We start from the raw sequence: 26,178 nt of genomic DNA on the forward strand, positions 1-26,178 counted from the left end.
GACAAAGTGAGACTCTAGATCAAAAAAAAAAAAAAAAAAAAAAAAGAAGAAGTAGAAAAAACTCTTTAACAGAAATTAACCTAGGTGAAGAATTGATGAAGACGACCCCAAAACAATCCCAGGAATAACAAAAATAAATGGGACCTGATTAAGTTAAAGGGCTTCTGCATGGCCAAGGTAACAATCAACAGAGCAAATAGACATCCTGTATGAATGCTGCACAGTTGATAAAGGGCTAATAAGCAGAAACTATGAAGCAGAGCAGCAAGAAAACATCAACAGCCCCATTAAAAAGTGGGCAAAAGACATGAACAGCAGCTTTTCCAAAGAAGATAATGCCCAGTGAACATAGGGGGAAATGCTCAACATCTCTAACCGGGAAATGCAAATCAAAACCACAGTGAGCTATCACCTAATTCCAGTGAGAATGGCTTTTATACAAAAGTCTCAAAACGGTAGATGCTGGTGTGGATGTGGAAAGAAAGGAATACTTACACCTGGTGGTTAGGACTACAAACTAGTAGAAATTTTATGGAGAGTAGTGTGGAGATACCTCAAAAAACGAAAAGTAGACCTACCAGCATTCCCACTCTTGGATATTTACTGGAAGGAAAACAAACAAAAAAAGACCCTTGCACTGGAAAGTTTATAGCAGCATAACTATAGTCACAAAAATGTGGAAACAACCCAAGCACTGATCAGTCGGGGAGAAGATTGATAAAATGTCGTATGTGTATACCATGGAGTGCTACTGCTCCGCCATAGAAAAATGGTTGAACTAATATCTTATGTAACAACTTAAATAGAACTGGAGACCATTCTTCTAAGTGAAGTATCACAAGAATGGAAAAACAAACCCCACATGTATTCACTGTTAAATTGGAACTAATCAGTCAGCACTCCTGTGCACATATGGTAGTAAAAATCCTCCGAAACTAAGTGGGGCTGGGGTTATAGATCCACACCTATTGGGTTCAGTGCACACTATCTTGGTGATGGGCACACTTACAACTTTGACTCAAAATGCGCAGTAGCAATTCATGTAACTAAACGTTTGTATCCTCGTAATATTCTGAAATACATACATATATACGTAGTGTGTGTAGATAGATGCCCAGTTTTCTAAATTTAGGCAAACACAATGCAGGTATTAAAACTTGAAATACAGTGTAAAACCCTCTTGCTTGTTTCTACTAGTTCAGGAAGTATATTGATTACTATCAAGATGTTAAGATGTGGCTGGGTGCCTGTAGCTTAGCACCTAGGGCGCCAGCCACATACACCAGGGCTGGCGGGTTTGAACCCAGCCCAGGCCTACCGAAAACAATGACAACTACAACAACAACAATAACAACAACAATAACAAAAACCAGCCGGGCATTGTGGCGGGCATCTGTAGTCCCAGCTACTCAGGAGGCTGAGGCGAGAGAATTGCTTAAGCCCAAGAGTTTGAGGTTGCTGTGAGCTGTGACAGCACAGCACTCTACCCAAGGTGACATAGTGAGACTCTGTCTCCAATAAAAAAAAAAAAAAGATGTCACAATGTTGTAGGATGTTAGATCATATTGGAATTTTTTCTTCCCTGAGTAATTAGAAAAGAACTAACGCTTTTTAAGATGTACTTCTCATTAAAACTAATTTTGGAGCTGCTTTCACACAGCAGAAATTTTTTAGTTTTTGTCCAACGTTGAATACAGGTTTGGAACTAATAGCTCTCTCTGGTGGTCGCATTTAAGCACAGATCATAAAAAAGCATGGGTACACTCCTGACAAAAGATCCCACTTTAGTTGGTGGGGAGCAAGGGAGTTGTTTCTGTGTCCACAGGAAACGAACTCTCTTCTGGCTGCTTAGTGATTGGTTGTTCATCACTGTGACTTCTTGGTTCCTAGCTTGGTAATATGTACAAGGATGAGTCAGGTAAAGCAGCCTATAGAAAACTTAACACATTTCCCCACGTTCATGTAGTTGAACCAAATATAATAAAATCAGAGCTTGTTTTCAAACACATCTGTGCAGTTACTCCAGATTTTTCCAGCAGGTTAATCAAAGTGAGCAGTTTAGTTCTTTATTACCACACATTTCATTTCTAAGAAGAGTTTTGGCTGAGGAAAAGAGGACTGGCTTTATTTAGCACAGGGTTGATGGCTTCAATCCCTCTTGTAGTGGAATAGCACACTATTTCTTAGCCATCAGGAGACATTGTTGCAAGGGGAATTGAGGACTTGACTTTAAAGGAAACAGTAGAGCATTATTGGATTGCATTTGAAGGATGTTAAGAATATGATGTCTTACAGGATTTATATTAGTCTGATGTGGGAGTAGGGAGAAGAAAATGCAGGGTTGGCCTCAGGTTTCTGCCTCATACATTACAGTGGTCACTCGTTCTAGAAGTCAAAGATAGAACACAACAGTGAAGTAGAAGTCGAATTGGGTGGGTTGACCGTGATCTGTTCCCCTATGTAAATACTGAACTTTAGGTGTCGTGAGAATATGGAGGTCAAGGGGAAGGGGAAGAAGTAGGTTCCGAGTGATAGGTTGGCAGCCTTGTCAGGTGTAGGGCATTGTCAGGGTCCATTAGGGCAGGGTCAGTAAGTAGCGCAGCTGGAATATCAGTGGCATGTCAGATTTTAGATGTCTGTAGGAAATCCATACTTGCTAGGCACATAGATGTATCTGTGTTTGAAGCTCAAGGGGGGATTCTAGTTCCTTAACTTCTATTTCTTCTGCTTCGTAGAGTATTTTATATTTTAGGTAACAAATGGATGTAACTTTGTAGTGTTATTGCCAGTAGTTTGAAAGCAAGTAGTTGTTCGAGAACACAGAGAATTAGCTTCTTATCTGTACCTCTTTTGTACAGTTTTTCAGCTTTGCATGTCAGTACTTACCTAAAATACTCCTCTTAGAGTCATAAATAAACATATCAACTTACTGTTAATAGTAATAAAAATGATTTGCCATTGTGTTCTGGTTCATGAGCTTAATTGACAACCACTCTTTGCAGCTGCTACTCTATTCTAATTTGCTGTATCGTAATACTTGAATAATGAGTTTTAAGGTGTTCAGGGCTTGTGCTCAACCTGTTTTACTTGCTGGTGGAAGACACGGTCAGAATATTGTGTTGAGGCAAGCATGTTCTGTGCTAGGATGTTAGAAGTCAAGTCTGAAGTATATTCCTTCTTGCATGCTAGAAAGGGAAGTATTATTATTATTATTTTGACACAGAGTCTCACTATGTTGCCCTTGGTAGAGTGCCGTGGCATCTCAGCTCAGCCCAGCCGTGACAACCTCAAACTCTTGAGCTTAAGCAATTCTCTTGCTTCAGCCTCCCAAGTAGCTAGGACTACAGGTGCTTGCCTCAGGGCCTGGCTATTTTTTATTGTTGTTGTTTTTGTCATTGTTGTTCAGCTGGCCTGGGCCAGGTTTGAACCCGCCAGCCCCAGTGCATGTGGCTGGCAGCCTAACCACTGAACTGTGGGCACCGAGCCAGAAGTGAAGTATTATTTAGCCACAGGGTAGAAACCGTTTTTGTTAGTCTAGGCTACTGAGAGCATGCCAGAATCCAAGTTGTTGTGGCAGAGTCACGCAGTTACTCATTTTTCAGCACATAACTGATGTTCAGCTGTGGTCCACACTCCTCTCTTACCATTAAAGAGATGACTTTGGTTTTCTTTTCACCTATATAAGTTCTGTGTTTAAAAATACATTCAAGATGAGATGACCCATAGGATGTGGTAGTTGTTTCTTCCTGGTGCTGTCTAGAAGAACATCTTGGAGTAAGTTGGTGCTCGAAATGGTCACAGTTGGTAAAAAGAGCTCAAGCAGTTCTGCCTTGGAATCCTAGCTCATCTACCTCCACATTCATTGTCACCCAATCCTTCTGAGTCTCTGTTTGCTCACAGATAGAATATATGAAAAATATCTACATAGTAAGGGTCATTGTGCAGGATATTTTCCTGCAAGGGTCTACAGATACCTTTCCCAGCATCATGTTGTGTATGTGTGTTTCAGTCAGTGCCTGACAACACTTTGCCCACAGAATTATAGCGGTGAATGAAAATCAGAAAGCTCTTTTTCCAGCACTCCTCTTAGTTTCTTGAGAATAAGGTATCTGTTGATTCTTCAGTGCATTCCAAGTGTCAATCACAGAATAGAATTGCCTTAGTGGGTTTGTTCTGAGTCCAGAGTGTGGTGGACTTTAGATCTTAGCAACTGATTTACATTCCACAAACTCCCAGGATGTTGAATTGATTAGTAATGAGAAAAGCGTCCTGTGGCTGCTGCAGATATACTTGAATCTCTTTGTCCAGTCTGCCCAGTCCTGGTAGACAGATCCGCAAGGTGATCACAGAAAACGTTTGGAAAGCCTGGAGCCAAACAACTATTAAATGCTGTCAGGGTTAGCCCTGGGATGAGATTGGCCTGTTTCACACTCTGGGCTCTTGGGCACCTCTTATATAAGCATTCCCAAAAATATGCTTCCCAATACTTTACAGAGCATGCGAAGCTGAGCAGCTCATTTATCTTTGTGGTAAGCTTTGTTAACCTTGAACCCATTTTATTTCTCTTCAGTTGAGATTCTTTTGATCTAAAGCTATAATTAAGGTGTTCAGGGCTTTTGCTCAATCTATTTTAGGTCTGACGAGGTCTGACAGGTGGTTTTGAACCATCTGTAATTTTCTTCTTCCACCCTCTATCATTGGCCAGCCTCCCTGGCATTAGCCGTCTTCATTTTATTTGCAGGTGCCATCTAGTTCCACGTATGTGAGTACTTAAGCTCATGACTCTGAAATTTCTCTGCCACCCCGACCCTCTGCCAAACTCCAGACTTGGATCTGGATGTCTGGACCATCCTGCTGGTTCACATTGTCCAAAGTTAACATGACTTTATTCTCTTCTCCAAGCCCACCCCTTTTTTCCCCATTTGTTCTGTACAGAACTCTGTTATTATCCTGAATTCCTGCTTCGCTGCTGTCCCATATGGAATTGTCCACCTGTCCCAAAGGTGCCCGTTGCTCTTCTTCACCACACCTTGGGGCCACGCCACTGGTGTTTCTTGCTTGGCTTGTTGATGGTGGCCTGACTGATCATTTTAGTTTCTGTCTTACATGCTCTCCCAGCACTTAGTTTGCGAGAACAGAGCACCCTTTCTAAAATAAAAATCACATGGCTTAGGTAATTCTCCAGTGTTCTGCTCTCTTGGCTTGTTGAACACTTACCTACCAAGAAATCTTGACTCTGCCTCCCTGATTGTGTGCATCCCACTCTCCGACCACCATCCCACTCTCTGACCACCATCCCACTCTCTGACCACCATCCCACTCTCTGACCACCACAGAGAGTGAGGTACCTTTCTACTACCCCTAAGACCCCACTGGGACCTTCAAGCCAATCTAGATAGGCTGTCACCTGTCACCACAATCCCATCCAGAGTATGTCATGCCCTCCTGCATCACCTTGTACTTAACCTTGGGAGCCACACCTCAGCCTGGGCCCCTGGCTGCTCTCTGTACCCTGTCTCCCGGTCCTATGATCACCTGGGTTTGATCCCTCCTCTGTGTGCAGAGCTACCCAGGACCTACCCCTTAAACTCCAGTGGCTGCTTACATCCAGAAACCTGCTTGACACTTCTGCTGGAGTTCTTGCTATTTCAGTTCAGTGGCAACTCTTAACTAGTTACCAGATTTTGTTGGTTCTCTTTTCAGAGTAAATTAGAATCTGACCACATCTTACCTTCTTCCTTCTTTCTGCAAGCTATTACCTCCTGCCTGGATTATTCTGGTAGTCTCCTACTTGTTCTCTCTGGCTCCTATCTCATTGTTCACAACACAGCAGCCTGAATATCCCTGTTAAAACCTATGTCAAATGGTGTCACTCCTGCACAAAGCCACCAAGGACTTGGCGTCTCTTCTGGGTCAGTGCCGAGTGTTTCCCATGGTCTGGGTTCTCTGGCTCCTTTTCCTCAGACCTCGTTACTTAGCTCTGACCACTGGCTTCCCCAGGCTGCTTCCTGTACTGAGGACTGGGGGCTTGCTGCCTGCACAGCACACTTCCCTCCACTGTGCAGATGCAGGTGTGTAAGTAGAAAACTAAATAGGTAGTCTTGCAAAAAAGGACTGGAAGACTACCTATCATTTCACTACACAGGGAAAACAAAGTATTGTTTATCTTCTTCACAGGAGCACTGCTGTGTGTTCCCCACAGCTCACATGTGTGTTCTCTCCTTTCAGAGGCATCTGTATTATACACACTGATGGTGTCATCACCCTTTTTCATTTAACAATATGGTATGGGTTTTAATGTCAGTAAATTAGTTCTACAGGACAGTTTCAGGGCAGCCCAGATAGAATATGATTTATGTAACCCGTCCATATGTCAATACAAGCACTCCTACAGTAAATCTTATTGCTGAATCTTTGCATGTATCTTTAATCATTTCTGAAGAATAATGTTAGTAGTTTTATTTTTTGGACCAAGAATCGTGGTCTTCTAAAGTTTTTGGTTTTTGTTGTTTGGAGAGGTTTGTCACTTTCCTTTCTAATGTGGAATATGCCAGTACCTTTGTACCTTCATCCTTGTTTCTAGTACATGAACATATATGGTACAAATTTCCGCTGAAGAAATAAAGCTGGCTCCATGCCTTTGGCTCAAAATAGCTAAGGCGCCAACCACATACACCTGAGTGGTGGGTTTGAATCCAGCCCGGGCCCGTCAAAACAATGACAGCTGCAACCAAAAAATAGCCGGGTGTTGTGGCAAGCGCTTGTAGTCCCAGCTACTTGGGAGGTGGAGGCAGGAGACTCGCTTGAGCCCAGGAGCTGGAGGTTGCTGTGAGCTGTGATGCCGTGGCTCTCTACCCAGGGTGACAACTTGAGGCTCTGTCTCAAAAAAAAAAAAAAAATAAAGCTCTGTGTATGAACTATATAGTTAAAAATGGTTATGATGGTAAATTTTATGTTGTGTGTTTTACTACCGTTATAAAAAGCCTTGTTAAATAAATTTATGGTTATTTGACAAGTATGATATTTTATAGTAATGTGCATTTCACGGGGTATTAAATGGTGGGTACTATTGTTGCTGTGGTCTTTATGCATTGCTGACTCTAAAAAAAGATGTTTTTTCATTTTATCATGCAGGCCAAAACACTAAGAAAACTGATCCAACAAACATTTAGACAGTTTGCCAACCTCAACAGAGAAGAAAGTATTCTGAAATTCTTTGAGATCCTCTCTCCAGTGTACAGATTTGATAAAGAATGTTTCAAGTGTGCTCTCGGTGTAAGTATGGGGACATGGAGAATATTGGGCTAGTTTGATGTCTTCTGATTTTCCCTATCTATTACTATATCTAAATTTCCAATAGAATGAAAGCTAATATATCCCATTTTGTAATAACAAAATATCATTGTGTCATTTTTACAGTGGGCAAAATACAAAAAAAAATGTGAGAATAAAATAATCTTTTTAAAAATAGCATATCTATGTTTTACAATTTGGTTTGCTTATTCCAGCCCTATGATTTATTAATTAACACTTCTCTGAGGGTTGGTTTACATATTCAAATAATAATTTTAAAGGAACAGTTGATTCAGGGCATGTTGGAATAAGCACAGTGCATCTCTGTGTAGGCTGAACAGATCCTGGGTAGATGAAGTTATGAATGTTTTATCATATTTGGCTAGATAGATTAATAGCAAAGCAAGCCATCCCCTCCTTGCTCCTTTAATATATCCATGACTCTTTGTCTAAAATGTTTCCTTTTTCCTTCTGGCATCTCTATCCTCCCTTGTTTTCACAACCATCAAAAGTCAAGCTGGATTATTTCAGTGGAACTGGCGATCGGCCCAGAAGAAGGAATCAGTTACTTAACAGACAAGGGCTGCAATGTAAGTCTGCTTCTGTGAAGTCTCAGAACTTGGCTTTAGACAAGAGGAATCAAATTAAGGAAATGGGATACTCTTTTGGAGAAGACATCATTCTGTAATTAAATCTTTCCATTGCACAGCATTTGTTGCTGAAGAATAGGGCAAGTAAGAGAAAATCTAGGCCCCAGTTGGAATTCTTCAAAATTCTTCATTTTTGGAAGAAAAGGAATTATACAAATCATATAGATGTTAATAAGACCAGGATAGGGTTGCTGCAAGTTTGCCTGGGGACAGTTTAAGTCAGTGGTTCTCAACCTGTGGGTCTCAACCTACAGGAAATATATTATAGAGGGCTGTGGCATTAGGAAGGTTGAGAACCGCTGGTTGAAGTATTTTTGTGTTTAAGCTCTGTATGTGACTTGGGTGTATCAGTATTAGGTTCATATCCTCCTAGTCTTATCTTACTGAGAAACATGTCCATCAGATTAAAACCCATCTTATTTCTAACCACCACACCAAATCTTTCTTTCTTCCTTTGTCGACTTCTCAGCAGAGGGACTAACCTTGTCCTGTGATTCCTCTCTCATTCTTGGAGCAAGTATTATTGAGCACCGGCTTGGTACCAGGCACTGTGTTGAAATACAACAAGAAATAAAACAGAAATTCTTGCCTTTATGTAGCTTATAATCAAGTATACAGAATACAAGTGGAACAGTGGCTCACCCTGTAATCCCAGCACCTTGGGAGGCCAAGGCAGGTGGGTCATTTGAGGTCAGCAGTTCAAGACCAATCTGGGCAACATAGTAAGACTGCATCTCTGCAAAAATTTAAAAAAAGTAGCCAGGCATGGTGTTATGAGCCATGCTACTCAGGGCAGTGACAGGAGGATCACTTATGCCCAGGAGTTGAAGGTGACAGTGAGCTGTTGTCACACTACTGCATTCTAGCTTGGGCAACATAGTAAGACCCTGTCTCATAAAAGCATAATACACATACATGGAACATATATGTTATATCATACACTGATGAGTATAAGATGAAAGGCAGAACTGCGCAGGGAGGTTGTGTCCCCCATACCAGTGTAAGTGGCTCTGTCACTATTCTGCTTTTTCTCTCCATGTTCTGTTTTGTTATTCAGAATGGGGTCACCACTGGACAGCCTGTTCTGTAGCCTAGGTATTAGGTATGTCACTCTGAACCTGGTAGAAATTCCTTTAATTCCACCCTGGCTCTGTCCCTTTTCTCTCTAAGGGCCCAATAGCACTGTGTAGAGGACATATGCTTTCAGATTTCTACCCCAAGACAGTGACATAGTAAATATTCTTTTGTATTTATCTATGTACTATTGCCGTTTCTCATTACAGAAGAGATTTCCAAGGATGAAATGGTGTGATCCATTCACATAGTGGTAATTTTTAAAGAAGTTGCCAGATTTCTTTTCAGAAAGGCTATGAAGCTTCATGTTTTCACCAGCAGTATGTGAGAGTACTATTTGCCTACTCATTTGATAACTCTTTTAATTTTTTCATTTTAATAGGTACAAGATAATTCTTGTTACTCTTTTTGCTCAATTTCCTATAAAGCAAGCATCCAGTGAATTTAAACATGTTTTCTTTCACATCCTGGCTATGTCTTTTCCCACTTCTGTGAATCAACCGCTCATGACATATACTTTGCCTGTTTTATCAATACGTCTGTCATTTTCTTATCAATTTATAAGTCTGTCTACATATCAAGGAAGTCATTGTGCTTTCCGTTATTGTTATAATTTTTTCCAAGTCACATGTTGGCTGCTGACTTTACACAGACTCATCTTATTAGTTATTAGTTCCACATCCCAAGGATGACCACTATCCTGACTTCTGTCATTCTTGATAAAATTTTCAGGAAATGCTACTGGGTCAGCTGGATATTCACAGAGGAAAACAAAATGACTGTTGACCCTTATCACACACCGTGACAAACATCAATTCTAGATGGAGTTAGATCTACATATGGAGGGTGAAAATGATGAGCTCTTAAATATAGGAGAATATTTTTATAACTTCAGAATAGGCAGAGATTCCTTAAACAGGACATAAAACGTGGTAACTCTAAAAGAAAATTGTGGTAAACTGGACTACATTGAAATAAGAAACTTTTTTTTTTTTTTTTTTTGAGACAGTCTAACTTTGACATCCTGGGTAGAGTGCCATGGTGTCATAGCTCACAGCAACTTCAAACTCTTGGGCTCAAATGATATTCTTGCCTCAGCCTCCCAAGTAGCTAGGACTATAGGCATCCTCAACAACACTTGGCTACTTTTTTAGAGATGGGATCTTGCTCTTGGTGAGGCTGGTATGGAACTCCTGAGCTCAAGCAATCCACTGGCCTCAGCCTTTTAGAGTGTTGGGATTAGAGACGTGAGCCATCACACCCAGCCCTAAAATCTTTCTTTCTGTGTGGGTTGGGCATGGTGGCTTATGCCTGTAATCCTGGTACTCTGGGAGGCTGAGGCAGGCAGGCTGCTTTTAGGAGTTTCAGAGCAGCCTGAACAAGAGCCTGTCTCAAAAAAAAAAAAAAAAAGGCTACTGGTTGTGGTAGGCACCTGTAGTCCCAGCTACTCAGGAGGCTGAGGCAAGAAAATCACTTAAACTCAAGAATTTAAGTTGCTGTGAGTTATGATACCAGGGCATTCCACTGAGGGTGGCAAAGTGATACTCTGTCTCAAAAAAAAAAAAAAAAAGGTACTAGAAAGGCAAGCCATGTATTTGCAATGGTCTCTTAGTCCAGGATAACGAATGACAATATATCATTAAAAAAGGACAGACAGCCTGTGGAAGATAACCAAATAGCCAGAACATAAAACAAAAAGCTGTTCAGCCTCATAGGCCTCAGAGTGGTGCAGTGTGACACTGGCACATCTACTAGAATAGCTACTGGGGAGACGCACAGAAGAAAGTGCTGGCACCAAGTGGAGCACTGCAGCTTCTGGGCTTTGATGGTGATGAGAGTGTTGGCGTAACCTCTCCAAAAAACTCTGACATTGTGAATTTTTCAGTTTGAACCAACCCTTAGGTTATATTTGCAGTCTATTGTTTGTATGTTTGTTTGTTTGTTTTCTGAGAAAAAGTCTCACTTTGTCACCTTTGGTAGGGTACAGTGACATCATAGCTCACGACAACCTCAAACTCTTGAGCTCAAGCGATCCTCTTGCCAAAGGTGACCAGACTTCCCACTTTTGGCGGCACAGCCCCACTTTCTAACAATTTGTCCCACATCCTGCGGCGTTTTAAAAAAGTCCCGATTTTTGGAAAGAATACACGACAAGCTAGGAAATGGTGGGAGAACGGAAAGGGAATATACGGGTTTTCGGCTGCCATGTGGCTATTTACATACAAAGAAAGAACTTAGAAAATGTTAGTTATTATAGTTGTTATATTGTTTTTGTTATAGTTTATATTAGTTTATATTCCTAATATATAGTTTATATTACTGATGAGTAGCTAATTGTGCCAACAAAATGTATCACTTACCTCTGACTTGAACCACCACGTCCATAATCTACATCCAATTCCCCTAGTCCGGCAGTTCTCAACCCCCCTTTGGGGGTCTCCTGCATATCAGATATTTACATTACAATTCATAACAGAAGAAAAATTATAGTTATGAAGTAGCAATGAAAATAATTTTATTTATTTTAAATAAATAAAAATGGGGGGGGTCACCACAACATAAGGAACTATATTAAAGGGTCGCGGCATGAGGAAGGTTGAGAACCACTGCATTCCATTACTCCCGACTCAGGTGTCTTTTTGGAGCAATACTACGCAGATTAGATTACTGCAGTTTGGTACTCTGTACCAGTATCTTCTTTTTTAGTATACTTACTTTATATATTATGTTTCTTTTGTATTCTTTCCTGGCTGTCATGTTTAGTCTTCCAAAACTAAATTTTTTGTTGTTGATTTTTGAGATAGGGTCATGTTCTGTTGCCCAGACTGGAGTGTAGTGACATCATCATCATGCACTGTAACTTAAACTCCTAAGCTTAAGTAATCCTCCCACCTCAGCCTCCTGAGTAGGTAGGACTGTAGGCACGTAATAGCAGGCCTGGTTAATTTTTTAAATTTTTTAGAGAGACAGGGATTCAGTAATGCCCAGACTAGTGTTGAACTCCTGGCCTCAAAAGATCCTCCTGCCTTAGACTCCCAAAATATGAGGATTGAGCCATGGTTCCTGGCCACATTTTTTAAATTAGTGAAAAATTTTGTTGGAGTTTAACTTGTGTGTTAAATTTGTGAAAGTGGACATGTTATGTAATATTTCAAGACTTCAGTCTTTTTCATATAGATTGTTCATATAAAGCTAACTCACAACTATTACATAGTTTTGGGCCTTACTGTGAATGTTGTAGTTTTTTTTTTTTTTTTTTGCCATTTCCAATTTAAAATTTATATCATGAACATAAAGGAATATGCTTGATTAGTATGTTTCATATATTCAGCAACTTTATTTAGTAGGTCTCTTTTTATTAATATCTTAGATTTTCTGGTTATAATAGTCAGCAAAGAAAAGGATTATTTCAATTTTTTAATCTATTTTTTTTCTTATATTCATAACAACTTCAAAGATCATACTTAATAACAAGGAGGAGGTGACTGTGGGTAACCCCACCCTTATGGGGCTTTCATTCTGGTTGTAAAATAGGATGTAAGAAAGGAAATAACTAACAAAAATAATCTTACCAAGGAAAGGGCTGCATACATACAGTGGGGTGATATGAGGATGTCTGTGTGTCTGACTTGGCATAGGTGGCCAGCACTAGCCCCTTGCGCTCTGTCCTCTTCACAAGAGATACTTTTAATTATCTTTTGCTATCTTCAAATTAAAATTACAAAATATCTTATCCACCTACACATACAATTTCAAACAATCTCTTTCAGTAGTTCGAAACAATACATTGAAAGGCATTGTAGTCAGATGCACCTGCTTAGTAATGGTGTTGAGTTTGAAGGAAGGCAACCAGAAGCCACTTCACACAAGTCTTGTGGGGAAGTGATAAGGAAAAGAAGATATGTGGCTGACTTTGGAGAAAATGTCAGAGTAAGGTAGAAAAATATGTATTTTTCCTAAAATATTATGGGAGCACAAATGTTTTGGTTACATGTATCAATTTTGTTATGCTTGAGTCAGGGTTATAAGCGTGCCCATTACTCAGATACTATTCACTGTACCCATTAAGTAGGTTTCATCCGTTCCCTCCTTCCACCTTCCCCTTGATTTCTGTTGAACTTTGCTTCCTTCTGTGCACATGTGCACTCACCAGTTAGTTCCAGTGTAGTAGGGACCACCACATGTGTGGCATTGTTTCTCTGTTCTTTAGATTCTTCACTTAGGATAAAGGTCTCCATTTACGTCCACAATATTGTAAAAGGCCTTATTTAAAAAAAAATAAAATGTGTTCAGTGGGTAATTTCCATAGCCTAAATTTCTTACTGTATTTGGAATTTTTTTTACATTATGTGATTGCAGTAAAAGGAGCTAGTTCAGATAGTATTCCTCATTGTGTGTGTCACCACCAACTTAACATTTGACTGACTTTCAAATATTAACACAACTGACGCGCCTCAGATGTCCTCTGTTACATACGTCCACGCAGTAGCTGCAAATGCAGACTGTTGGGTATACCGGTCGGCCACCGAGATACCGTTGCATGTTTTGCCTTTGCTGGTGTTGTTTTCCAACATGGCAGGCTACTCAAAGACAGCATAGCATAGTATCCCCTGAGTTACACATCAGTTGCGTTTTTCCACCAACATGAATATGGGGCTTTTGAAAGACATTGAGGACATGGGACATGTTTTCATTGTACAGGAGTTAACCAACCCTCATGTGACAGATAGCAGCCTTGGTCCTCTTTCACTTCCCTTGTTCTTTAGTCAGCTAGAAAGCACCCACCCCTTGAAGTGGTTCTACCTCAGTTAGATGAGCACAGATGGAGATTATGTACTAGGAAGTTAAGTAAGAGAGGCAGGCAGGGCACAGGCCATGTAGGGACTTGAGCATATGAATGATGATGTTGTCCTATTAATCTTTCAGGGTGCAGGGCTTTACATTGTGGCTTTTGAAGTAGAGCAGTCAGATGATCTGATTTACATTTTAAAGTATCTCCATCAGCCCCAGGTAGGGTCAGTATAGTAGAGGCATGAGCATGGATGAAGGGAAACTATCACAGGATGCTGAGTCCTAGGGTGGCCTAGACTAGAGTGATGACCATGAAGATGGAAAGAAATGTATGGATTTGGATATACTTGGAACTGAGGCTGCCAGAGCTTGTGGAGAAATTGGATAATGGGGTTAAGGAAAAGAGGGAATAACTGCTGACATCTTCATCTTTGGGCTCAGGAATCTGGTTGACTAGGGTGACGATCTCCCACATGTCTATGTGGCAATATCATTTAGGAAATCGGATGCATGAATCTAAGTTCCAGTGAGAGGTCAGGGTAGAGCTGGTTAGCACCATAGGACTCCGTAGATACTAAGCACCGTAGGGCTGGATGGTGTTTGTTCTGCCACGGCACAGCTAAGCTAAAGGGAAGAGCAGGGCCCAGCACACAGCCCTGTGGCTCTTACACAGTAAAGTGAATAAGGGAGATGCCAATGGGAAGAACTGTGAGAGAGATCTGGAGGATGGTAGGAAACCCCAAGAGGCAGGACATCCCTGAGGCTGAGAGAGGAGAGCTTGTAGAGGGGCCATATGGCATGCTGCAGAGAAGCCTAGGGCTGGGTGGGCAGGGGGTTGCCTGTGGCCTCCAAGGGGAAGGCACAAGGCCCACAGAACACACATGTCCTTTAAAATAAATCAGGAAAGGACCAGGCGTGATGGCTCAGGCCTGTGATTTGAGCACTCTGGGAGGCCAAGGCTGGTGGATTGCATGAGCTCAGGAGTTGGAGGCCAGCCTGAGCTAAAGCGAGACCTCATCTCTAAAAGTAGCTGGGCGTTGTGGTGGGTGCTTGTAGTCCCAGCTACTTGGGAGGCTGAGGCAGGACAATCACTTGAGCCCAAGAGTTTGAAGTTGCTGTGAGCTAGGACACCATGACACTCCAGAGGGTAACAAAAAGTGAGACTGTGTCTCAAAAATAAAAATAAAATTTAAAAAGTAGGAAGATGCTTTCCTGGGAAGGGCAGCAGAGTTTAAATTTCTTTCTGAATGTCAATTCCATCTCAGTCCCCATGGCATCATCTGTCTTGGTATTCTAAGAGAGTGGTCTTAACCAAGCTCATTGTTTTGAAGAAATGTGTAGGAATTGTCATGTGCAAAGTGATTATCATGAAATGGTAGAAAATGTGTATATTTCTTTTCTTTCTTTCTTTTTTTTTGAGACATAGTTTCATTATGATGCCTAGGGGAGAGTACAATGGCATCATCATAGGTCATTACAGCCTCAAACTCCTGGACTGAAGATGTCCTCCTGCCTCAGTGTCCCAAGTAGCTGTGACTACAGGCATTTGCCACTGTGCCCAGCTAATTTTTCTTTCTCTTTTGGTAGAAATGAGATCTTGTGATACATGGTCTTGAGCTCCTGCCTCAAGTGATCCTTCCACTTGGCCTCCCAAAGTGCTGGGACTGCAGGTGTGAAACACTATGTGAAGCCATATTTTTTGTTTTTAAGAAGAAAAAAGAGTTTCTTTTTCTTAGGATAATGGCCATAATTTCTCTTGGCATGTCCTAAGAGGTCAGTCTACATGGGAAGGGTCCTTTGCATACTTACTGTATCCCTAGCTCCATTATGCTATAGAACTTCAGTGGGTTTCACAAACAACTTCTAGCTCAGGGCATGTGGGGAGTAAGCCTGACTCTCTTCCTCTATGGGAATGGAAGCGAAATGTTCACTCATAAGAATTCCATAAAGCTCCTGCCTCTGAGCTAACAAGTGAGTCGAGTCAGGGTTTGCTTCTACCTCCTTCCTTTGTTGGTCTTGTGTCTTCTGTCTCTGGTAACTGTCCTTTCATTCACCCACCTCATATGTGTGGGTCTTACACATGTAAGTGGGCTGAGCAGACACGTCCCCAAATGAGAAGTGCAGGGGAGGGCGACTTGGCCACTCCATGGGAGCTACATGGAGAAGTAGTCTTTTCCCCCAGACCTTTAGTCTGAGGGAGGATGTCTTCAAGACTGTGAGGATTTTACAGAACAGTTCATTGAGTAGATGAAATGAGTCTTAAATCTATGTCCTAAACATTTTTTCTTTTCCTTTCCAAAGCCCACACATCTAGCTGACTTCAATCAAGTACAGACCATTCAGTACTCAAACAGCGAAGACAAAGATAGAAAAGGAATGCTACAGCTGAAAATAGCCGGCGCACCAGAGGTAAGGAAATCTTGGGAAAGCCAGAACGGTGTATTTTAGAAATAATGACTCCTCTTTAGGGTAAGGATGAAGTTTTCACAGATCATCAGAATCACAATTTTCTCATATATAATAAGGGTTATGTTACAAATAATAATCGTTAATTATCTCCAAGAATGGGACAAGAGACTTTAAAACTAAACCAATAGCATTATTCTGAAGATAATGAAAGATGATGATGAAACACCAAGGGAATCAGAGAAATGCACAGCTTGGCAACTTCTTGGTCATGGTAACAGACAGAGTGCATTTACACAAACCTGGATGGTGTCGCCTACTGTACACCTGGGCTATGCAGTGTATTACTGTGCTCTGAATGTTGTAGGCAGTTGTAACAAAGTAGTACACATACTTGTATGTATATAATACAAAAGTTAAAATAATGATACACCTGTATAGGACACTTAGCGTAAGTGGAGTTTGTGGGAATGGAAGTTGCTCTGTTGAGGCAGTGAGTTAAGTGGTGAGTAAATGTGAAAGCCTAGGACATCACTATACACTATTCTAGATGATAAACAGTGATACTGATATTTAGGCTATCCTGATTTTTTTTTAATCTTTCTTCAATAATAAATCAACCTTAGTTTACTATAACTTTTACTTTATAAAGTTTTAATTTTTTTTTACTTTTTGATTCTTTTGTAATAGCAAAACACAAACACATTGTGCAGCTATACAAAGTATTTTCTTTATATCCTTATTCTTTACACTTTTTTTATTTTTGAAGTTTTAGGCTGGACACAGTGGCTCATATCTATAATCCCCACTCTTTAGGAGGGTGAGGCAGGAGCATTAAGGGAGGGTCTTCAAGATTAGCCTGGGCAACATAGCAAGACTCTGTCTCTACATAAAAAATATAAAATTAGCCAAGTGTAGTGGCACACATCTATAGTCCTAGCAAGTCAGGAGGCTGAGGCAGGAGTATCATTTGAGGCTGGGAGTTCAAGGTTACAGTGAGCTGTGATTGTGCTGCTGCATTCCAGCCGGGGCAACAGAGTGAGATTCTATCTCTTAAAAAAAAAAAAGATAATTAAAAAATTTTTTAAAGTAAGGTTTTCTATTTACTTTTTAAACATTTTTGGTAGAAATGAAGACACATAGACACATGAAGCTAGGCCTGTGAGAGGGTTGGGATCACCCGCACTGCCACCTCTATCTGTGCATCTTACCCTTCCGCTCTTCAGGTGCAGTAACACAAATGGGGGTGTCGTCTCCTCTGATGCTGGGGGCCTCTTTTGGAATACCTTATTTAAAAATAAATATAAGGTATACACTCTAAAGTAACAGTGAAATATAGTAACTATGTAGATCAGTGACAGTTTATTATCAAATACTATGTGCTGTACGTAATTGTACGGGCTATACTTTGATGCAGCTGGCAGTATAGTAGGTTTTTTTCATTAGCATCACCAGAAACACATGAGTGATTTGTCACATTATAGTGTCAGGACACCTGGGACCTATCACAAGGCCATAGGAGTTTTTAGCTCCATTATAGTCGTTTGGGCCCACCATCTCATGTGGTCCATCCCTGACTGGACGTCATTATGCAGTACGTGTCTGTGTGTGTCCTGTGAGCTGTATCCTTTTTCAAGACTCTGTTGTACATGGCATTCTTTAGGTAATAACAGCAGCGTAACTCAAACTTCCTTGCACATGCTGCTCTTTGTCATTTACACAGAAGTCAAGAGAACTGTCTTAATCTCATAATCACAAAAAGTAGGTACTTTGATATACTGTGTTTCCCCAAAAATAAAACACTGTCTTATTTTTTCTCAAGAAGACACACTAGGGCTTATTTTCAGGGGATGTCTTATTTTTATTAAGTATAATACAACAATCTACATTTATTCAAATACAGTTAAGTCATCTTCTTCTGGAACCTGGCAGGGGGAGCTGACCTTGTTGGTGGGGCTGGCACTAGTGATGCGTGAACTTCTTTCCCCTAGCTGTTCGCATGTGCGCAGTAGGATGCCTGTGACCATGGTTACCACACTTGCACCCGCGCAAGTGCAAACAGCTCAGAGAAAGGAGCTGTGGCAGAGAAAAGGTATTCCAGTCTTCTTTACCGCAGATACGCTGCATAGCCACACCCATCACTAGGTCTTATTATTGGGGTAGGGCTTATATTTAACAAATGCATGGAAATCCTGCTAGGCTTATTTTTGGGGTAGGTCTTATTTTCGGGGAAACACGGTATATTGGTTAACTCTTCTCTGTAGGTGGAGAAACTAAAGCACAGAAATTGGCGAAAGTAATAGTAATCAGTAGAGATGGGATTTGTACTCAGTCTGGGTCCAAAGCCTGTGTTCTTAATCAATCAGGCAACAGAGATTAAAAACAAGAAGAGGCATAAGAAGTGACCATTTGATAAGTTTGCATAATATGATCTTTTCTGAAAGATACAGTATATTCACATATGAAAGAATCTGAACAGTCTGGTGACCCAGTTTTTCTTATATATACATACATCATTGAGAACATCTCTGTTCCTGGTCAGCACACTAGGATTCTTTGGCCTGTGGCAGCCACTTCTCTGGGTTTTTCAGTGCCCTCATTTAGGCAGACACGTCAGTGTCCTGCCCTTTGATTCTTTGAGTTTGGTGACATCTGAGGCTCTAGAGCAGTGGGTTTCAACCTTACTAATGCTGTGGCCCTATAATACATTTCCTGTGGGTCACAACCCACAGGTTGAGAACTGCTGCTCTAGGATGTCTTTTAACTTGTGATCAAACAAATTCCATGTAATACCAAAAATTTTTTGCAAATTGAAATTTCCTGCATATATCTTGGTAGAAAGATTGTGGCATCATTTCAAAACTCTCCTCTTTTTGTTACCCTTCAAATAATATTTAGGATAATGCAAGTAAGAGAAGTTCATTTAGAAAAAATTATGAATAACTATATGAATTTGGATGCATCTACATTTGAAAATAAAATACAGCTTTTATGTTCTCCTTGATAACACTTAAAGATAGATCTTTAGGAAGTTTATCAATATTGAACAAGAGATTTTATATCGAAAAGCCTTTATATCTAAGCCTTTTGGTTTAAAAATGCTATGTGTCCTAAAAATAATGAAATTGTGCTAATTTTCTGTAACAGTAGAAAAATTACGATGGATAGTGAATACAAACTTCACATTAGGGGCAGTGCCTGTGGCTCAATGTATAGGGCTTCGGCCTCATATACTGAGGGTGGCGGATTCAAACCCTGCCCCCCACGAAACAGCAGCAAAAACAAAATAGCCAGGCATTATGGTGGGTGCCTGTAGTCCCAGCTACTCGGGAGGCTGAGGCAAGAGAATCACCTAAGCCCAAGAGCTGGCAGTTGCTGTGAGCTGCGATGCCGCGGCACTTTGCCGAGGGCAACAAAAGTGAAACTGTCTCCAAAAAAAAACCCTTCACATTAGCCTAGTTTCTAAACAAGTCATACTTGAACTCACTATCTAAACACTTAACTTAATTAGAGCATGCCAGAGGAGCCAGACACTGTGAAGGAAAATGGTGTTTTGTTTTGTTTTGTTTTTTAATTTTAATCTCCTTTTGTTCTAGAAAGTGATTTTTCTATTTTTATCTGGGTTTGCCTTCTGTCATATATTCTAAAAATAATGTTGTTAAATACCAAGCTTCCTTTTTCACTCCAATCCTATGACAAATCTTGTTTCACTCCCACTCTCCTCTGTTTTCAAGAGTATAGAGAAATCTGATGTCATAGCACAGCTGTCCCTTTGCTTACTGGGAAGAACAATAATGTCTCTTTCTTGGTCCTTTCCTGATTAGCCTCTGACAGTGACGGCACCATCCCTAACCATCGCAGAGAATATGGCTGACCTGATAGATGGGTACTGCCGCCTGGTGAATGGAGCCTCACAGTCTTTCATCATCAGGCCCCAGAAAGGTGAGGTTCTTATCTCTGTGTGAATGTGTCCGATTGCATTTCCTAGTGAATAGTTAGATGAGCTCAGCCCAGCAACCTGTTACCCTCCTTCTAGGTAGTTCTGTGAACGTGCAGACCAAGTGAGTCATTCAGCGTCATGTACTCCTGAGTTCTTGCTTTCCTGAGGATAGCAGTATCCAGTTCACACTTTCAGAGGCCAAGAGCTGTGTTTAAATAGAGCCAAATAAAACTTCTGTGATTACAGTACTGTGGTTTTAGCTCCCAAGTAAATTACTATTAGTATTTTAAAATAAACTTTTCAGATTATTTTCTGGATTTTTAAAAAAAGATCTCTTGTAACTCACATTAAATAAATTATCCTTCTATTTTTTTCTCAGAAGCTTAAAGCATTTGAAGGGCAAAATAAATTTTAAATCATGATGTAAAAAAATCAAAGATTAGAATGAATATGTAAGCAGTAAAGCTCAAAGAAAAAGTAGAAAGATTAGAAAGAATAAGTATCTTAGAAACATAGCTGTATCACTTTAAATCTGATGGGGAGTTTTTGTAAGCATATATCAAGGGATATTTTTGAGGATTTGGATTTCTGAAATAATTAAATGAAAATATTCCCAGCAGTATAATAGTGTGGCATGAAGCAAGAAAAGACTGGGCCTTAGAATTATATCAGCTTATAAATTCAAATCATAAGTCTTCTGTGCTAACATCTGTAAATGACGTACCTTTTCTGTGCCTCAGTCCTATCATCTATCAAATGCAAAAACAGTCCCTGTGCTCTGTGGTGTTGGGATAATAAAGGACTTCTTCTATAAAAAGGCTCAGTACTGAACTTGGCACGTTTGATGTTAGAAGGTTTTAGTTATGTTATTATTGTTCCTCTTGCTGCGACTAGTGTGTGTGGTCTTGACACATTGTGTGAACCTTGTGTTAACCAGGTTCCTCATCTGTAAAGAATGATACCTACTCTGATCGGTTGTTAGGTGGGTCCTAAGCAGTAACCATGAAGCAAATGTCACCGTGCCAGGTGGTGTCTCCGCACCTGGGTTTTGTCATTATTGCCCAGACCCTTCCAGCACTTACCCCAGTGACTGGGATGATAGTAGAGGAAAGAGTCCTGAAGTCTTGTGTGGTGTGTGTTCAAGTAAGCAGAGTTCTGTAACAGTGAAGTGGGTAAAGGACAGCCTAGGGGGTGGCGGGTTGTGGAGTAGATGCTCAGGTAGTGATACTTTGTGGCCAGGTTCCTAACAGGCCATGGACTGGTACCAGCCCAGGGCCCCAGGGTTTAGGGACCACAGTTTCTAGAAGTATTTAGCTGCTATGCTGAGAACAAACCATGGTAGGTCAGCCTGGGTACAGATGAAGCAAAGGATGTTATCATGAAGTATATAAGTGATGTTTGACTGGGGGTGGGGAGGTAAAGGCAGTGACAAGTAAGAGAGCTCTGGGTACGGTTTGAAGGTAAAGCTCACCATTTGCTACACTGGATGCGGCCTCGGGAACAAAGGCCTTGCAGTGATCCCTGGTTCACCTGAACAATGGGAAGTGTGCAGCTGTCCACACCGAGGCTCCATGCTGAGAGCCAGGAAGTCCTGGGAACTTTTCAGACATCCAGAGGGTGGGCTCAGGCAGGCAGGTGGGTACAGTTCAGGTCAGGGGAGGTCAGGCTGGAGGTGCATGTTCAGAACTGCCCAATGTGCATGAAGCTGTGAGACTGAGCAAAGTTCTGAGGTAAGTGAGTAAGGAAAGAGATACCAGGAGTGAGCACAGAGTTGTCTGATGTCGTTGGGCAGAAAGATGCAGAGAAACCAGCAAAGACTGGAAGAGGTGCCTGTGAGAGAGAAGAACAAGAGAGTTGAGTTACGATCTAAAGCCCTGGAGGCCCAGTGAGGGAAGTGCCAGGAAGGTGGAGTGGTTAGCTGTGCTACCTGTAAGTGAAGGACTTGGCAAGGTGGGTGTCACTGGAGACCGTAATGAGGGTAATTTCAGTGCTTTGGCTGGGGTGAAGAACTGATTGGAGTGAAATGTAGCCAGCAGATGTGACTACCCCACGGGTGTCACCAAGGAACTGCTCAGGGGCAGTAGAGCAGTGGGTGGTAGATGGGTACTTCCCTACGCTTCATCCTGAGGCACACCCCAAAACAAAGTGGGGAACCAGAGCAGTGTTTGTGTGCTGATAGGAACGAAACAGTGCTTTGTAAGTCAAGCCAAGATTTTTAAGTTTCACCCTAAAAGCTGCTGAGAAACCTAAGATTTTAAATAGGAGAATGACCCAATGGATTTGTAATTTGGAAAGATTATTCTGGTGCAAGTTAGCTCAGAAATGGATGAGAAGACAGGATCAGTTAGAGAGCAATTAGATTAATTCATATTCGAGAGTTTAAACCAGGTAAGACCCCAAGCTTCCTGGTTCACAGAAGGTTCCCTCAACCACTGAAAAGAGTCTCAAGCACTTGCACTGTGGCTGGGCCAGCATTAGCTAGTTATGCTGGGGGACACTGAGCTCTTCTTAGAGGAACCCACTCGGAGCACTATCGGTTTGGCTGCCAGGCACACTTTGCAGCCACCCATGTGTGCAGGACTCCCTCAGGTCACCCCTCCAGAGCCTCTGTGGGGCCTGGGCTTCTGTGAGCAGGTTGCACACCCAGGCGTTGTTCTCATGTTTCTCTGTGCTGTGGTGTTATTAGTGAGCGTTTTTTATCAAACTGCAGAGGTTCAGTCCTTTGCAAGGAATGTTGACTTTGATCTTAAGAAATCCTTCATCTTTTAGGCTCCTGGGAAGGAAATATTTTACCCTTTGTTATGATTAGGCAGTACCTTTTAAACAATTTGTACCTAACAGTCAATTTATGTATGTTAGGAGTATTTAAAAGAAAGTCGTAAAAACCTAAGGTGGTTTGACGATTTTCTCTGAAAGGTTATTTACCAAAATACTGGAATAGGACTCATACTTATTCCCTGCTTCCTATGCAGAATCCTTTCAAAAGCAATAAGGACCTTGTATTTCTCTTTCCTTTTTTCTCCCCCCAGAAGGTGAACGGGCTCTACCATCAATACCAAAGTAAGTGCTGCTTTGTATTTATTGTTATTAAGCCTTGTTACAAACTTTAAGGAAATCACTATGCTTCATTATTTTCCTGAAAAATTAAATTTTTGTATATATGATTGGGAAACTAGAAAACGGTCTAATCAGTTGTAAATTATATTAGATATTTATGTTTAATCAGTAAGTTTGAAACTAATTTTTCCCTGCCTTTCAATAAGAGAACTAAATAATAATTGTAATTATAATGTCGAAGGCTTTGTTGTTAAATACTTGCTTTATATTGCTAATCTTCATAAGAACCTGAAAATAGAGCCAGGCATAGTGGTACATGCGTATAGTCCTGGCTACTCAGGAGGTTGAAACAACAGGATTACTTCAGGGCAGGTGCATTGGCTCACGCCTGTAATGCTAACACTCTGGAAGGCTGAGGCAGGTGGACTGCCTGGGCTCATAAGTTTGAGACCAGCCTGAGCAAGAGTGAGACCCCATCTCTTTAAAAAAAAAAACATGACTAGGTGTTGTGGCGGGCACCTGTAGTCCCAGCTACTTGGGAAGCTGAAACAAGAGGATCACTTGAGCCCAGGAGTTTGAGGTTGCTGTGAGCTATGATGCCACAGCATTCTACCAAAGGCAACAAGGAGAAACTGTCTAAATCACAACAACAACAAAAAGAGGATTGCTTAAACAAGTAGGGGTTTGAATCTACCCTGGACCACATAGCAAGAACCTATCTCTTAAAAAAAATAGAATCTGAAACATCATTCTGTCTATTTTGTAAGTAAGAAAATTAAAGAGAAGTTAATTTTTTTTACTTTTTTATGTTTTAAATTTCATAGTAGTAAAAAAATTAAAAAAAATTTCATACTAGATATGTTAATAAAATTAAAGGAATGGATTAGTACACATAATACCAAGAGAACTTATATAATTCTGTATTCTTAGTTCATGTCCTAGGAACTGGGGGCTAAAATAGGAAAAGTAAAATCTAGACATTCAGACATACAGGTAAATAGTTACAAGTGTGTGGTAAGTGCTTGCAGAGAGATCAGCACAGAATTCCAAGACACTGAAAAGAAATAGAGAACATTAGAGACCAATAAGGTAAAGGGGGAAAGCCTGGGCCTGTGCTTTGTTCTGTCCCTCTGCCTCCTCTCTGGAGGCAAGCCATCACCAGTTCCTCCAGTTCCACATCCTAAATCGGTTCAGCTACTTCCCCACCTTCCCTCCATCCCTCCCATGTAACTATTTTGGCTACTCTGCTAGACTACTGTGTTTTAAGTTTTGCATATCCCACCCACGTTCAGTGATCCTAGAACTCACAGACTCAGCACAGCTATGGTTTATTGCAGCAAAGAGAAAGGCTCTTGGGTGAAGGCCAGTGGAGCTGCACGTGGCACTTAGTTCCTCAGCAGTGAGTTGTGACGACATGTGTGAAATGCTGCCTGCCAGGCTACTTCATTAGAGTCTTGGTGCCCAGGGGTCTTACTGGGGGCTGTTTGCATAAGCACTCTCTGCCTCTCACTTACCCCAGTTCTAAACTCCCAGAAGGAAAGCAGGAATTCAGTACAGACCATATTGTTTGTGCAGACAGTTTAGGTACAGCATACCTTGCTTACCAGTTAAGGGACCGTGGGAACTATCCTAAAATTCAAGTTTCCAGACACCAGCCAAGGGCCAGCCATGTACACACAGGCGATCTGAGGCCTGCTGTGTTAAATGACTTCTCTGTATGCCTTCTAACAAGTTGTCCTCTGTCCCTCTTGCTGATCATCCTCTCCATTCTCTACACTATAACTTTAGGGAACTAATTAAAACTCCTAAGTGACTTGCTGTTGTTCTTAGGATCTAGGCTAACATTCTTAACCTAGGGGCAGGAACCTGTGTGACTATCCCTGCTGACTCCTAGGCTTGGGTTTTGCCATTTCTTATACTCTCTTTTTCCTCAGCTGTGAACTTTTTCAGTTACTGGTGCAAACATCCTTTCCTTTCCCTGCAGGCCTTTGGCAGTATTCTAACTCCGGTATGACTCCCTCTTTCCTTCAGCCCCTTTCCTTGCTAAGCTGTACTCATCTTCTGGATCTCATCCTACGTCACTTACTCTGGAAACCACCTGTTACTCTCCACCCTGCCCCCAAGCTAGGAGAGCCTACTGCATTTTCATATAATACCTTTGCGTAGTACTTACCATACTTCTACAAATGGCCTTTTTACTTGTTCACACCCTCCACTGGACAGTAAGCTCACCGGTAGGCAGGGTCTGCACATGACCAGAGCATGTGGTTGTGTGGATGAGGGGGAATGTGTGGGCACCTTCCATGTGCCTCTCATTGTCAAGGTGTCTTGGTAGAGGGTTATTCATGTCCACATCAGACCAGGAACTAATGCTTATTTAGAATGTGTTCAGTTGTGGGAACTTAGGAATGATTTTAGGGATAAAAACATATAGGCATCAAAGCCAGACATGGTGGCTGAGACAGGAGGATTGCTTGAATCTAGGAGTTCAAGTCCAGCCTGGACAATATAACGAGGCCCCATCACCTAAAAAATAATAAAAAAAAAATGCATACATACAGGAATCATAAATACAAACGTAAGTGAAGAAGGTACAAGTGGTAACAGACACTGGAAAAACTGAATAAAGCAAGTTAACTTTAAGAGGGTAGAATTTCTACAAATCTCAGAGCAGCATCTCAACGTATTGCTACCAGTCAGATAGCTGATGAAATCCAAGCTATTGGGATATAGTTGACAGGCATTAACATACATAAATAGGGTTCAGTTAAGAGAAGACCCTTGTGTTTTGGCAACAGAGTAAAGAAGCAAATGATATAATCTACTTATCATTATATAAATGTTTACCCCATCACTGCCCCATAAATACAGCTCAAAGTCATATAGCTGCAATGGAGGAGAAAGTGATGATTCATTAGAAAACAGCTTTGGTGGGTGTGGTGCCTGTGGCTCAAAGGGTAGGGCGCC

The 26,178-nt window shown here is 41.2% G+C and overlaps 1 protein-coding gene across 8 annotated transcripts in view; it reads left to right on the plus strand.

The window, feature by feature from the left end:
- The window catches only part of PTK2 (protein tyrosine kinase 2), a 325,228-nt gene that overhangs the window by 164,923 nt on the left and 134,127 nt on the right, over positions 1–26,178 (plus strand). For all 8 annotated transcript variants that reach the window (XM_023514953.1, XM_023514950.1, XM_012807025.2 and 5 more), the window contains 5 exons: positions 7,135–7,275; positions 7,806–7,883; positions 16,110–16,217; positions 20,039–20,156; positions 23,184–23,214. In XM_023514953.1, coding sequence (XP_023370721.1) covers positions 7,135–7,275; positions 7,806–7,883; positions 16,110–16,217; positions 20,039–20,156; positions 23,184–23,214 — 476 coding nt within the window. The remainder of the gene's footprint in view (positions 1–7,134; positions 7,276–7,805; positions 7,884–16,109; positions 16,218–20,038; positions 20,157–23,183; positions 23,215–26,178) is intronic.

The sequence above is a fragment of the Otolemur garnettii genome, unplaced genomic scaffold, assembly GCF_000181295.1.
Source record: "Otolemur garnettii isolate 467f Iridium unplaced genomic scaffold, OtoGar3 scaffold00062, whole genome shotgun sequence".
Classification (NCBI taxonomy): domain Eukaryota; kingdom Metazoa; phylum Chordata; class Mammalia; order Primates; family Galagidae; genus Otolemur; species Otolemur garnettii.